Source organism: Rattus rattus, chromosome 17 (assembly GCF_011064425.1).
Source record: "Rattus rattus isolate New Zealand chromosome 17, Rrattus_CSIRO_v1, whole genome shotgun sequence".
NCBI classification, from domain to species: domain Eukaryota; kingdom Metazoa; phylum Chordata; class Mammalia; order Rodentia; family Muridae; genus Rattus; species Rattus rattus.
Window position 1 is genome coordinate 25,404,801 of NC_046170.1, and position 15,664 is coordinate 25,420,464.

The 15,664-nt window shown below is 43.4% G+C and overlaps 1 protein-coding gene across 4 annotated transcripts in view; it reads left to right on the forward strand.

Moving 5' to 3' along the window:
• Ctcf (CCCTC-binding factor) overlaps window positions 1-12,392 on the forward strand; it is a 48,336-nt gene extending 35,944 nt beyond the window's left edge. Inside the window, exons 7-12 of one of the 4 annotated variants that reach the window (XM_032887940.1) lie at window positions 807-956; window positions 4,552-4,712; window positions 5,532-5,714; window positions 6,292-6,427; window positions 9,695-9,883; window positions 10,911-12,392. In XM_032887940.1, coding sequence (XP_032743831.1) covers window positions 807-956; window positions 4,552-4,712; window positions 5,532-5,714; window positions 6,292-6,427; window positions 9,695-9,883; window positions 10,911-11,089 — 998 coding nt within the window. In that variant the 3' untranslated portion in view covers window positions 11,090-12,392. Of the gene's footprint in view, window positions 1-806; window positions 957-4,551; window positions 4,713-5,531; window positions 5,715-6,291; window positions 6,428-9,694; window positions 9,884-10,904 lie in introns of all 4 variants that reach the window. The other 3 variants (XM_032887941.1, XM_032887938.1, XM_032887939.1) reach the window with 3 other exon arrangements.
• The last annotated feature ends 3,272 nt before the right edge of the window (window positions 12,393-15,664 follow it).

The following is a 15,664-nucleotide window of genomic DNA, read 5'->3' on the forward strand; positions in this document are numbered from 1 at the left end:
TGCCATGTGCTCCCAGGGCTTACCTGAATGGAAGACTATTGAGAAAAGCTCTGGCACATCCTCTGAGTTGATGGTTCTGAAAATACACCCGAGGGCAATTTTTTATGAGTTTTATAATGTGAAAATGGTTCTTTTAAGGGAGACATCAAATGAGATTAAAATCTCATGTTTATCTTTAAAAGTCTGGGTAGAAGCTGGATGTGGTGGTACACACTTCTAATCCCAGCAAAGGCAAGCAGATCTGTTGAGTGTGAGGCCAGCTTAGTCTACATGGCAAATTCCAGACTAGCCAGGGCTGCATAGTGACTCCTTTCAAGTTTCAAAAAACAAAATAAGAAGTCTGGATAGATTATCTAACATACTCTGGTTTCTAAGTACTATCATTTTGTAAAAAGTGCTAAGTGTCATAGCATAAGCCTATAATCTTCACACTCGGGGCTGAGGTAAGGGGATCTCTGGTGCCAGACCATCCTAGGCAGCAAGATAAGACCTTCCTTCAAAACATAAAAGAGAAAGAATGATTTAGTTCTAGCTGTCCCCACCCCCACCCCACCCTGCCCCACCTCCACTCCAGCCAGGTAAGCTTTGCCCTGAGAAGTACTGTCCTATGATAGAAGAGGGTAGAAAGCTGAGCAGAGCAAAGGTGTAGGATTTGTTTGCTAATTCTGAAGATAGGCGTGAGTTGAACAATTCATTACACCAAGCTTTAACTTCTCAAGCCTAATATATGTCTGCCACTCTGCTATTCACCTATGAAGCTGTAGTATTTATTCATTTAACTTGTTCATTCTGTATTTCCTTTTAAGGTGAAAAACCTTATGAATGTTATATTTGTCATGCTCGGTTTACCCAGAGTGGTACCATGAAGATGCACATTTTACAGAAGCACACAGAAAATGTGGCCAAATTTCATTGTCCCCATTGTGACACTGTCATAGCCCGAAAAAGTGATTTGGGTAAGTAGATTTATTAGAGACAAAGAATTCATGAAAATATGAAGATTAAAAACTTGACCTTAGGGGTTGGGGATTTAGCTCAGTGGTAGAGCGCTTGCCTAGGAAGCTCAAGGCCCTGGGTTCGGTCCCCAGCTCCGAAAAAAAGAACAAAAAAAAAAACTTGACCTTAAACTCAGACTTTTATGTTTGTTAGTGAATGGCTTACCACTTAGTGAAATCCATTGTTTAGCTCCCCCTCGCTTGTCTTCTTTCTCTTTACTGGAGTGAAACTACAAGTTAAATATATCCAGAATGTAGATTATACATAAGGTAATGGGGACTGTGATAGGAAACAATATACCTGTAATAGCAGCTTCCATTCTCTAAATAGGGAAGTAACATGTTTCAAATATGGTCAGTTTCCTGCAGCTTTTTCAAGAGGATTTGTATATTCGAGTAATTGGAATATTTTATTGGTTTGGTGGTAACCATTCCTGTACATTGTTAAGCCAGAACTACATAGAGGAAGAATTCATCTATAGAAATTTTAATGTAACACATGCTTGCACATAGGATCATCTAGAGTTCTCTATTCATCTTTCTTACTAAAGAAATACAGAAGTCAGGAATAGTAAGTGCCAGCATTTGTAAAGTTGAAGCAGAAAGAATCAAGTTCAAGACCAACCTGGGTTATGTGAGGTTGTCTCAGACAGAAGATAAAGAGATTACTTAGTGACATGCACCTGTGGTCCCAGTTTTTCAGAAGTCTTAATCAGGAGAATCCTTTGATTCTTGGGGGTTTAGGACTAGCCTTAGCTAAATTAGTAGGCTCCTGCTTTACTAAATGAAAAAATATAAATACTACTCAGTCTGTACTATCAGCCCAAAATCTTCCTGCTTCCTGAACATATTTGAACTTTTAAGTATTGACTACCAAAGCCAGGGCCTCACACATGCTAGCAGTCAAGCAGTGTGCCACTAAGTTATACTCTTAGAAATATTTTTTACATTCAGTTACATTTTTGTGGTTTAGATTTTTCTGTTTACGTTTGATCTTTACAGTATGAAGTAAGCGAGGTATATCTTACTCTAGTTTTAGTACAGTGGTGAGCCTACTGCTCAGAAGGATGTACCAGATGTTGAGCAGAAATTGTGAGTGGCAAAGCTAGGCAGAAGCCTGAGTTCCCTCAGGTTGTTTTGTTTGTGTTTTTTGTTGTCACCTTGTTTTGATGCTTAGGGGTTATTGTGTTTTGTTAATAGTACTGGGAATTGAACCCAGGCCATCTCACGAGTAACGTGAAAAGTAATAGAGCAGGACATGTGATGTCCTACTCCAATCTCTGTGAACCCAAAGATGAGTGTATAAAGTATATGCTATCTCTTTTTCCCTGCCTCCCATACTGGGGATTGAACCTGGTCCACAGAATTGGTCCTCTGTCCTTTTGGGTTTTGGTTTCTCTTAGGGAAGAGACACTGACTTTGCATATCATATGTTGATAATCCTGATACGGTCTTCCCTCCTGAGCAGTCCTGAGCTGCTCTTTCAGGGCTGTTCTCATGGTTCCTCCTTAGTATATTAATTCATTGATGGTACAGATCCTTTGGCTCTGCCCTGTAGGAGGTGCCGTGACTCAGTGGAGTTGGACAACACTTTCCCTTTCTTTTAACTACTAACCTTCCTCTTTCTTCTTAGGATAGAAAGGCAGCAGGGTGAAATCTCCTGATATAAAACCAACATAATCTCCTTGTATCTACACTTGCCTTCACCTTTCCTATCTGCCTGTAGGAGTTGGTGTGGCTTTCTTTATCTGTGCCTTGTCAGCCCCTCTTTTCTCTTTCCTTTCTTTCTTTCTTTCTTTTTTTTTCTTTTTTTCTTTTTTCCGGAGCTGGGGACCGAACCCAGGGCCTTGCGCTTGCTAGGCAAGCGCTCTACCACTGAGCTACATCCCCAACCCCCTCTTTTCTCTTTCCTTGAGTATTTTCTTTATTAGTTTGTTTACCTTTACCCTCATACTCCTGGATCTTTCTTTGCAAGTTGGTGTACTCATTTCCCTCCTGAGAATTCACCAGAGATATTGAATGAGGCCTTGTGGTATAGACGGGTCCTCTTAGCTGCTCAAGAAGCTGGAGGCAAGAGGATAACAACTTCAGGACCTGCCTGTGCTTATAGGGAGACCCTGTCTCAAAGGGTTTTTTTGGGTTTTTTTTTTTTTTTTTTTTTTTTGTTTTGTTTTGTTTTGTTTTGTTTTGTTTTTGTTTTTAAAGAAAAGGCTGGTGACAAAACTCAGTGGTCAAGTGCTTACCTGGCATGTGTAGGGCCTGCGTTCAATCTTTAGTACCACAAAAAATTTTTAAAAATAAAGAACTGAGTTTTTCTAAATACAGTTCAGTCTTTAGTATCCCAAAAATTTTTAAAAATAAAGACCTGAGTTTTTTCAACTATATCCCACTATACACATATCCATCCACACCCATCCCATGCTGCTGGAAGTTAAATCTGGGTCATGTTGTGTGATGGGTAAGCTATTTCTCATGGAATTACATCCCTAACCTTAGTCACCCCCTTCCGGCCAACCATAATGAACAGTTATGTCCTGTAGTCTTTCCTTCTCTGTCTTTAGCATCCCTTTCGTTTACACTATACTGGCACTCCAGTAAAGGGCCTTGCTAAAACATTCTACTCATTCCATGTGCTTCCCCCTAACAGTACCTTCCCCCAACAAACAGTACACTGCACTCTGTAGAGCACTTTCTTTCCCTGGCCTGTATGATTAAAGTACTATTGGATTTCTCTCTTTAGTTCTTCCTCCTCTTTCCCCCCTTTTTAAAGCTGTTCCCTTTTCTCAGTGGCCTTAACTCTTAGATTTAAAGCCTAACCCAGGCTGAGTGTGGTGGTGAAGGCTTTTAATCCCAGCATTCAGGAAATGTTTAGGCAGGTATCTCTGTGAGTTCTAGGCCAGCCTGGTCTACATTGTAAGCTGTTGGAGTCATAGAGAACCTGACTCAATAGCAAAATAAGCCTAACCGTACTAGCTCTTACTCTTGGCCTTCTGTTCTAGTGACCTCATCAGCTTCCTGGTTCAACTCCTGTTTTAGTACCAGACTGTCCTTTTCTGTTCCATTCCTATTTTGTCATTGTTTCAGATTCAGGGTCTGTGAAACTCTAGGTCTAGAATGACCTACACTTTCCTGCCAGAACAGACACAGCCTGGTCTTAGCCCCTTTCCACTATTCCTCGCCTCAGTAAGTGGCTTTGTTGTTATTGGGTGTCATCTCCAGCACCCACTTCACTCTTCATCTTACCTCACATTTAGTCCATGACCTTTGCTCTCCCTTCCTGGATTTCTCAGCACTTGCATTTGCTTCTGTGTCCAGTGCAGTCCTTAGGCTTCTGTCTTTGACCTGTTGTCTCCCCACCTGTTGTTACTGTTGGATGGAGATGGAGAAGGGTGAGGGGTGCCACAGCACTAGAGACTGACTCAGGCTCTCACATTGCTTACTAACCAAAGGTTTTACTTCTGATCTCATGTTCTTAAGAAGTAAATATATTACTAACTTGTCAAAATATTTAACTTGTGTCTTTCCAAGTTCAACTTGACTTCATGTTTTGTTGCAGGTGTCCACTTGAGAAAGCAGCATTCCTATATTGAGCAGGGCAAGAAATGTCGCTACTGTGATGCTGTGTTTCATGAGAGATATGCTCTTATCCAGCATCAAAAATCACACAAAAATGAGAAGCGCTTCAAGTGCGACCAGTGTGATTATGCTTGTAGACAGGTGGGTGCTATGTTAGCTAGAAAACCACTGATGCTCTATGTCAAGTGTCGCATGACTAGTGTGGTGCTTTATTTAAATTGAGATATGGTTTCTGTGTGTAATTTCTTTGTAGAGTAGGGTGACCTCAAATTTAGAGATCCACCTGGCTACTACTTCCTGAGTGCTGGGATTAAAAGTGTGTGGCACCACATCCAACCTGGTAGCTATTTCTAAGATTAAGAATATTTCTCAGACAAGTATGAAGAATACTATCAAAACCAGAAACGCCACTCTTGATGAATTGAATCTGTCACAATTGATATCTTAAGACACATTATCACATTCTTTCTTGAAGAGGGGCAAGTGTGACTCAGTTGAAGAGTAGTTGCCTGGTAATATCCCCAATGTTATAAAATTTTTATATGAGTACTTTTTGCCTGAGGTGATGGCATACACTTGTAATCTCTGCACTTGGGAAAGGCAGAAGAAAATCAGTCATTCTTAACTGTATAGGGATTGAGTCCAGCCTTGACTACATGAGACTATGCCTAGGATAAAAAGCAACCAAAAAATTCCAAGGTTATTAAGTCTAAGACTTGAGAGAAGAATCTGGCCCCAAATGATTCTTAACCTGGAGTTAGAAGAGCTGCCCAACACAGGGGTGCGGCTTTCTCTGTACTGGGGTTTTAGGGATGCACTTTTGCTTCCCTGTGAATATACTGTTACCATCATGGCAGTGTTAACTCTTGAAGTTGAAAGTCATAGGGTGTACGTGCATAGCAGCTAGGGTAACAGCCCTGTGACTCTCTGAGGCCTTTCTGACAAGCAGTTCTGTTTCAGGAGAGGCACATGATCATGCACAAGCGCACTCACACGGGGGAGAAGCCTTATGCCTGCAGCCACTGCGACAAGACCTTCCGCCAGAAACAGCTCCTTGACATGCATTTCAAGCGCTATCATGATCCCAACTTTGTCCCCGCCGCCTTTGTCTGTTCTAAGTGTGGGAAAACATTCACACGCCGGGTAAGGGCTGGGTGCCTTTTATGTATGGTTGGTTCTTAATATCACGTGCTTGAGCTGTTGTTACAGAATGCAGTTTTTGCCACTGAAGTAATAAATGTATAGATACTTGGCCATTTGAAAAGTTATTTATTTCTGTCTCGGGCTCTTCTGTCCATGGGGAAAGCCTTCTAGCGATAGGGACTGCAGCATCTTTGAGTAAGCTGATGCTAACAAGGCATTTCCTTAGGTGAATTGAAATCTGTATTCTATCCTATCTGTAACTCTGAGTTTCTGTGTGACTACAGGCACGGAGCTCAGCCCACCCCCACTCTCACACACATCCCCATGCACACAGGGCCCAGCCTTCTTACTGGTGCTTTTTCAATCCTCTCCTCTCTCAGTCTCTTCCCCATCTCTGACTACTACAGATACTAGCCATCTTTCCTGAATGGGTTGGGAGGAACATGTTCAGTACAGTTAGCAAAATTTTGTGACCTTATAGAGTCCTTAAAGTTTTTGTTTAATTAAAATAAAGAGAACTTTGTGTCTGAGCTTAGTGTTTTTAGTAGTGTGAGACAAGGTCTGTTCCTTTTGTCAGAACACAATGGCGAGACATGCAGATAACTGTGCTGGTCCAGATGGTGTAGAAGGGGAAAATGGAGGAGAGACAAAGAAGAGCAAACGAGGAAGAAAAAGAAAGATGCGGTCTAAAAAAGAAGACTCCTCTGACAGTGGTAAGCTGGCCATTGTTGATCTGGTGACACACCAGAGGCCCAGTTTCCAGTAAATCTGTGTAAGGTAGAAGAGACAAGGAGGCCCCTCTCCCTTTATGCAGGAAGATCAAAGCAGAGGTTCCATGCCAAGCCTCACCACACAGCAAGTTCAAGGCTAGCCCAGGCATCAGGAAATGTCACATGACCCCCAGAAGTTAGCAGTGCTGACAGTGTGAGGTTGCCCAGCTCCCTGCTGCTATAGACTCTTCAGTGTCTTCTCTTTCCCTGGGATCGTGCTGCTCATTATGCTCATGTTCCGTCTCTGAAGAAACTGCCGACAGCCTCTAGTAGATCTGCACAGTTCTTTCTTTTGACTTCACCACTGGTCTCACTCGTAGGTCGTACAGGTATTGTCTCTTTTCTTCCCCTAGAACACTGCAGTCAGTCTGGACTCCGTCCTATTGCTAACAAAGGCCATATAGCCTTATTTACCCTATAATTTCTGTCTGTTAGCCACCTGCACAGATTGACCACAGAATTTTTTTCAAAATCTCAAAGCCAAAAGCCTTTGAAGCCTTTTAGGCCTTGTTAACCTTTCTCTGCATTTTCCCCCATCTCTGGAGGGATTTGTTTAATTTTCTAGGCATAGGGGAGTGGTGGATTGAGTGAGTTTCACAAGGAAGCATCTTGTTTCTGATACACTGCCACCTACAGTGTGTTCCTTTCACTCAGTGTCTCAGTAACTTGGGATATGAAGCATTTTATCTTGAAGATGAGGCATTTACCCACAGCTCTAACTTTAACATTCTTTCCAGAGAAAGTGTGAGTGTCTGCTATAATCTGAGCAGCTTGAAGGAAAGCAGGCAGTGAACCCTTTGTGCCACAGGGGATAATTAGTACTCTCTGGCTGCCTATAAGTGTTGCCAACAAAACAACCCAGACTGATGTCGGAGACTCAATCCCATCTCCAGCAGTTTGAGCTTCTCACCTTTCCTGTAAATAAGGACAATGCTCTTGGGGGGTGGGGGTGCGGGGCAGAGGGAGAGGGAGAGTGAGCGCTTGTGGGCCAGAGGTGGTGAGTGCCCCAGGGATACTTCTGGGATACCTCCCAAGTGCTAGGATTATTTGGCACCACTCCAGTCTCTTTTTATTAGTATTTAACCTTTTAATATTATGTGTATGTGGGGAAATAGGTATGTGGCATGAATTCAGACTCCAGTGGAGACCCGAATCGTTAAATCCCCTGGAGTCAGAGTTACTGGTGAGCCATCTATTGTGAGGGCTAGGAACTGAACTCAACAGCAGGAAGTGCCCTTAACCACTGGGCAATCCTTTCAGCTCCAAGGCCTTTTTAAAAAAGAAAGGGGCTGGAGAGATGGCTCAGGGGTTAAAAGCACCAGCTGCTCTTCCAGAGGTCAATTCCCAGCAACCACATGGTGGCTCACAACCATCTATAATGGGATCTGATGCTTTGTTCAGGTGTGTCTGAAGACAGCTACAGTGTACTCACATACATAAATAAATCTTTAAAAAAAAAAAAAAAGAGGGCTGGAGAGGTGGCTCAGCAGTTAAGAACACCGACTGCTCTTCCAGTAGGTCCTGAGTTCAAATCCAGCAACCACGTGGTGGCTCACAATCATCTGTGATGGGATCCGATGCCCCCTTCTGGTGTGTCTGCTCGGTGTATTCACATACATGAAATAAATAAATCTTTAAAAAAGAAAAGAAAAGAAAATGTGGGTGGCAATAATCAAACTCCCAAGTCCTCAAGCTTTCATTACAAGCACTTTATTTATTAGCTAAGCTGTCTCCCCAGCTCTGGATAACTCCTCTTAACTGAAATAATGAAACCTAATAAAAGGGAATTTTTATATTGTAATGAACAGTATAAAGTTTGTATTTATATCGAGTATAACCCAGGGTGGCTTCAAACTCTCAGCTCTCTTGCCTGTCATGAACTGAACTATATATATGTACACTACCATATGCAGTTGTCTCTTTTCTTAATCCTTAAAGCACTGTTGGGTTGCAGGTGCTATAGACACTCCCCAAGGAAGTGGAGGGTAGGTTTGTCAAGTCACTACACCAAATAAAAGATCTGAGACTTCAAAACCTTAATATCTGATTCCTTGTTGGTATTCTTTTAATTCACCCCCTTTACATTCAGTACTTTAAAGGCTGGGGATATAACTCAGTAGTACTTGAGTAGTACTTGCCGAACAAGCACAGAGCTCTGAGTTCACTCCCCAGTATTGCATTAAGTAGGGTTTATGGCATCTGCCTATAAATTTAGGAGTCGGAGGCAAGAGGATCAGAAAAAGAAAACAGTCCCAGAACTTTGCCTCTTTCCCTAGTAAACAGGACTCACAGTGCATCAGCGGTTTCTGTATTTCCTTCTCATACAGGTGGGTGTGTGCACATCCTCATATTCTGCCTCTGTTCAGTCAGAAATGAGCATCTCCCTCTCCATACTTCAACTTAAGCTCAGTCCCCTACTTTGCCTTTGTATAATAAGAAAAGCAATTGTTATTATTTGCTTAAGGGCTGTGTTGTAGTTTGTTATATAACTGACAAAAGATGAAGCTGGGGCTGGAGAGATGGCTCAGCAGTTAAGAGCACTGACTGCTCTTCCAGAGGTCCTGAGTTCAATTCCCAGCAACCACATGGTGGCTCACAAACCATCAGTAATGAGATCTGATGCCCTCTTCTGGTGTGTCTGAAGACAGCAAGTGTATTCATAGATAAAATTAAAAATAAATAAATAAAAAATAAAAAGATGAAGCTATCTGTATGGTTTGAAACTAAGCTTTTGTGTTAGTTTTGTTTTTTGAAACAAGTTTCTCTGTATAGTCCTTGAACTCAGAGATCTGCCTGTCTCTGCCTCTTGAATGCTAGAATTAAAGGTGTGCACCACCACCACCGCTTGGCATTCTTACTCTTACACTCAGTGTACTCATATACTGATACAGAACAGTACTCCGTATTCTTTCTTATTCTAAGCAGCTCACATGAAATGTGGAAGTAGGTATTTTCTTTTTCGATACAGGGTCTCTTTTCTTACCCATAACACTCCTATAACTCAATGTGTAGAGATGAGGCTAGCCTTGAACACATTATTGATCGGCCTGCCTCTGCCCCCGCCCCCAACTGCTGGGATCAAAGGTGTGCACCTACATGCCCAGCCCAGGACTTTTCTTAGGGAATATAAAACAGTGTTTTCCGAATATTTAACTGTCTGCTTTCTTTTTCTTTCACCACTCTGCTTGACCTGTGCTTTGATTTCTTGAGAAGAAAATGCTGAGCCGGATCTCGATGACAATGAGGAGGAGGAGGAGCCTGCTGTAGAAATTGAACCTGAGCCAGAGCCGCAGCCGCAGCCGCCGCCTCAGCCGCAGCCTGTGGCCCCAACCCCACCACCTGCCAAGAAGAGAAGAGGGCGACCTCCGGGAAGAACCAACCAACCCAAACAGAACCAGCGTAAGTTGCCTGCCTTGGCTCAGTAGGCGTCTCGGGAGGAAGCAGACTGCGTTCTCGTGAAGATGAACAAGGGAAGGTCTCGGCACAGATGCTCAGAAAGCCTTTTTTTCTTTAAACTGGGAAATGTCTGAGGCGGTCTAAAAGCCTGTTAGAGGTTGCAGGTGAAAAAGTCTAGAAGAGAAGGGCACTAATGTCCTGCAAAAGGCATGTGCTGTTACTTTGGGAGAGATTGTAAAACAACCAAGATCACAGTACTACTGTGACACAGTTATAAGTAGAAAAGAGCTTTCAAGGAATGAAGGAGTGAAGTGAGGAGAGAAGTAATGAATACACTGAGACTGTCCTGCTAGAGGAATTCAGGCCCATAAAGCTGGGAGTAGCTCCCAGCCATAATCCCAGCGCTTGGGAGGCTGGGGCTGGCCTGGGCTACATAGGAAGAAGGGAAGCAGAAAAAATTGAGGTGAAATGATTGTTCCTTTTCTAGCACAGTGCTCAGATGGTAGTAGGTCTTACTCTCCACTCAGAGGAGACTCTAGGTCTCCTCAGAACAGCTTTTTCTTCTCTTTAAATTCAGGACGTAATCTAGAACTCTGCTCCCTGATCCCATGTTTAAATGTCCATCACAGAATGGCATTCATTCTACACCTACAGGATCAGAAATGTCAGGCTCCATCATATACTCTGTGAAGTACTTGTCATGTGTGGTGTAGGGTTGTATTTTTTTCCTTGAATTACTATAAATCCTAAATATAAAACATAAAGGAAAACTAAAAAATTTTAAAGTGCAATTTGGAAGCCTGTGAAGGTGACTGATATCAGTTTTTGATACCTTGACAATTGTAGCCTTGTTGGGATGACCACTTAACAGTCACAGAGGTTGTTTTCTTTTCTATTGGCTTAGACATCACTGCTAAGGCTTCCTATGTTGCTGCTTTCCCCCATTGTCAGCATCTGAAACCGTGCCTATCCTCTCTGGGAGCTTTAATGTGCCGTTTGTTTTGTTCCTGCTCTTCTTTGCCAGCAACAGCCATCATCCAGGTTGAAGACCAGAATACAGGTGCAATTGAGAACATTATAGTTGAAGTCAAAAAAGAGCCAGATGCCGAGCCTGCGGAGGGGGAAGAGGAGGAGGCTCAGGCAGCCCCCGCAGACGCCCCCAATGGAGACCTCACGCCTGAGATGATTCTCAGCATGATGGACCGGTGATGACGGGGCTTTGCTCGCCACCAGGACTGTTGGGCTGTGTTTAAACGGCCCAAATCTTAACTTTTCTCTCTTTCTTTCTTTGGCTTTGGGAACGGCATAATTTGACACCATTTTACCAAACACACTGAGAACGAAAACTTCAAGGATGATGTTAGAAAAATGTGATTTAACTAGAACTTGTTTGATGTTAGCAAATCATGGAATGTTCTAAGTCTCTGAGGGTTTACTGTGAAGTGCTGAGGACAGTGTTGATGCCTAACTAGTTTTCTTAGATGGAAACAGAGACATTGAGCCCTCTCTCTTGATTTAGTAAACCACTCCAGAATGCCCACGGGTTTCCCAGAGTTCTATGGTCTTCCCAGGAGAGTTTTTAATTGTAAATGCGGACTTGGGAGAGCCTTAGACTTTTAACCTGGGTTTGCTTTTGCTTTCCCTGACTCCCTTTGCTCAGAGTCAGTTGCACACCAGTAGGATGGCATGCTACGATCAGTTTCTGTCCTGAAAGCTTTGCCTCTTTCTTGGCAAAGTTTCTGGTATGGTCAAGCCTGTAAATAACCTTTTTTACATTTTAATCTTTTCCATTAATTAAGAGGTTGAAAAGAAGTGCAGTGTAAGAAAACCCAGCATTTTAATTATTTGCAAATTAAGGTGCCACAGACACAGACTTCGTGGTATGTAAATGTTGAATCGGATCACAATCATGTAGCAGAAGGGCACTGGGCCTGTTGCCTGCTAGTCATGGACACCCAAAAGTCCTGATTTCCAGCTCATGGAGCCAGCATTTGAACCTTGAACAAATAATTTTCATTTATGATTTCTTCATCAACATTTTCTTTACTCTGTTTGTAGCTGAATGTTACATTTTTAAATCTCTGTTAAAGCCAGAAGAGTTGATTATGAGTGGGCACAGCGACCCTGGGAAGCTGGGCCAAAACATTTCACTGAGTCAGTAATTTAAACTTCAAATCTGGAAAAAAAATTAATAATAATGATGGTGAAGCAAAACAACTTAAAAAGTGATTCTTGCACATGAATTGTCACATGTTGATATGTCTTTTTTAAAGAGCCTCAGTCTGACTGATTTCAAACACTTTTTTTCTTCTGTGTATTGCTTTTAAGAGAGCCATCAGTTAGCTATCAGAATCTAGGTTGATGCATTTTTGTACTTAGCTGTACTGTGTGATATTTTTCATTATTTTAGGATGCCAACATGAGACCTGTAATAAAATATGTAATGGGGTTGAAAGCTGGGGAGGAGGATCTACTGCTGTACAGCTAATAAATCATAACGGATTAACAGGCATTTTGAAGACTCCATCTTTTGGGATTCCTATTTGCTCAGGTCCCTTGGGGCCTCTGCACAGCTTTCTTCTGCAACAGACAGGAGATAGATGATCCTGGCAGGTGATGGGCTGTGGAATGCAGCCTACTTCAAGTTGTGTCCACAGTGTGTGGGTGTGGGAAGGGCTGGCTGTGCATCCCCGCTTCCGTGACACACCTGAGGAGTGCCCTGCACAGCCAGTGTTGCCAGAGATGCTGATGGGAGGATGTGCCCTTGAGATCTGCTTAAGGAAGGTTGTTCCTGGTCAGGCACAGGGAAGTAGAGAGAAGCTTGGCTCAACCTTTGAGAGATAAAGAGCATTGGTAAAGGTAAGAGGGGCTGAGAGCAAGCTCAGGCAGAAATTTTTGTTCCTTAGCTGTGTGCATGTGTGACAATCCCTTTTACGGAACAGTCAGCTATCTGTGTTCACTTCGTTGTCAGCATGGGTATTCAGATTACCTTAAAACTTCGTAGTAGGGGTTGGGGATTTGGCTCAGCGGTAGAGCGCTTGCCTAGGAAGCGCAAGGTCTGGGTTCGGTCCCCAGCCCCGGGGGAAAAAAAAAACTTAATAGCGGAGAGGGGTCAGGTAGAAGGGAGGTTCTGATGAAGACAAAAAGACACTCTAGCAGAGCTCATGCTTCATCTGATGTGAGTCCATTAAACCCCTCAAATCAGAAGTTAGTCATCACTCCTTAGGCAAGTTACTGAACCTGCAGTAGTCTATAGTCCGTAATGTGTTCTTTCCATCCCAGGCCTGTCTTCAGCCCTATCCACTGCTGCCCTGTTCAGCTTGCACCTGGGTGAGCCTTCATTGGTTTTAGTCAGGTATCTTGTAGTAAGACCACCTGTTAAGAGTAAGCCTTGTCGGGGTTGGGGATTTAGCTCAGTGGTAGAGCGCTTGCCTAGAAAGCTAAGGCCCTGGGTTGGTCCCCAGCTCCGAAAAAAAAAAAAAAAAAAAAAAAAAAAAGTAAGCCTTGTCGACACACCAAGGGCCCCTCATCCAGTGGTCCTCAGCAAACAGTTGATTTGTACTGTTGGGAGTTCTCACTTCACCTGTAAAAGCTGCCTGAGTGTTGTTGGCTTTGTCACTACTGTACTGGCCACTAGCAGCTGTGTAGCTAATCCTGGTTACCTCTTCAGATCTTTTTTTCCAGTAGGCCCCACTTGCCCCCCAAGCACTAATTAATTCAGTGTGACTCTGGCCTTGGCCTCCAGGGTGCTACTGCTTGGGCATTGCTGTACTCCTTTGTCAGTCACTCCTCATTCTAATTAGAAAAATCCCTGTGGGATAGGTTTTTCTCTATTTTTGACATCCCAGAGTTGCCATGATAGACAAGATACATATCTCAAAGTAAACATTGAAGCTGTGTGTGCTAGCACACCACTCCAGCACTTGGGAGGAGGAGGCAGGAGTTCAAAGCAGGCTCAGTAGCTCGCGCAGTTCTAGCTATTCATAAAATGAAGCGGGAAGATTTTAAGTTTAAGGCCAGCATGAACATCCTGGCAACCAGGAGTGGCAAGACACCATGCCAGTAAAAAAGGGGCCTGGAGAGATGGCTCAGTGACTAGAATTTGGTTCCCAGCACCCACTGCATGGCTACCTATAAGTGACCTGATGCCCTTTGGCCTCTGGGCACCCATACACATGTTCACTGATATATAGACACACTTACACGAAATCAAGTTCTGAGAATAATTCATGTCAAAAGCTTCCAAAAGTTCCAAAAGAACTAGTGAGGTCAGGTATCAAGAAAAATCCATTGACTTTGCCTTCAAAACCCACATTCGTCACCATAATGTGTATGAAGCTAAAATTTTGTCATCCTATAAGTCATTTGTGACTTCCAGATGGTCTTAATGTCTTAAATTTCAGTCTCTGGCTGAGGGGCATGGGGCCTCCTGGTTCTGTAGCTCTTTTGTGTCTGCACCAGCCAGGCTCTCCCTGTCAACGTTTGTCTGCCATACCATATACTTCTTGCCCAAATGCCACTCTTTCCAAGTTGTTTCTCCTTTATACCTACTTTCCACTTTGTCCTATGTTTTGGTGAAGGTTGGCAAACATGTTAAGGGCCATCACCTCACATTGCAGGAAATTGAACTCAGGTTTCATGCAGATGAAATAAATACTCATGCCATTTAGCCATTTTATTTTGAAGACACAGGGTCTTTGTGTTGTCCAGGCTTGCCAGAAAATCCTGGGCTCAACATGGTTTAGAGCGACCAAGACTTGGTTGAGAGGGTCCTATCTAGAGGATGCTCCCAAGTCTTGCCCTGTCTGGGAAAGGTAGGTAGAGATGGGAAAGAAGCTGAAGAAATATAGTCTCTTCTACTCCCAGGACTCTGAACTGTCGATAGGGCAGTTAGAAGTGGAATTTAATGAAAGTCTTGCGGGGGTTATGGGAGTGTAAACCTCTGAATCAGTCCCTTTTGTAGGGTAGCGTGCTTCTGGCTAGTGTACTTCATACTGTGACTTGTGGAGCCCCAGCTCTAGACTCAAGGGAATCCTCCCATAACTTAAATGCAGACACCTGAGAATACATATGTACTTGGAATTTTCTCACTCCAGCTATCCCTGATCTGATTGAGAGGGATCTACTACAAAGGAGTGTGGGCGTTTTGAGACAGGGGTCCTATAATCTTGGCTGTAGACCAGGATGACCTCAAACTCAGAGTCCTCTTGCCTGGACTTCCCAAGTACTAGGATTAAAAGGCACCAACCATAGTTAAGTCAAAAAGTAGCTTTTTGCCTTTATAAAGCCCAGACATCACTGAAAGTGCAGCCCAGGTTCTTGTCTTCCTGATTGCTAGGATTACAAATAGGTTGCCAGACTTTTAAATTCGCATCTGAGCAGGGCAGACAGAACCTTGGGTGTGGACCTTCGGTGTTGGGTAATTCTTACTGAAGACAGACACCTATTCTGGTTTCCTTTGAGTGCCTACACCACCTACCGAACCCGTGTCTTGGGACAGACCAAATTGGGCCTTTGGAATCCCCTGGAGGGTGGCGTCCCCTGGTGTTCGCGTCAGGGACTACGGGGCAGGGTAAAAGTAGGGCACCAGGACCTGCAAGAGGCAAGCATGAAAAGGCAAGAAGACCCTTTCCCCTACACCATTCACCACACCCATGAGTACCCGGAAGGAAAAGTCCCTGAGAGATAGCAGCAGTGAAGATTCTGGAAGGAAAAGTCCCTGAGAGATAGCAGCAGTGAAGATTCTACCTTCCTCCCACAACATCCAACCCGGGCGAACTCAGC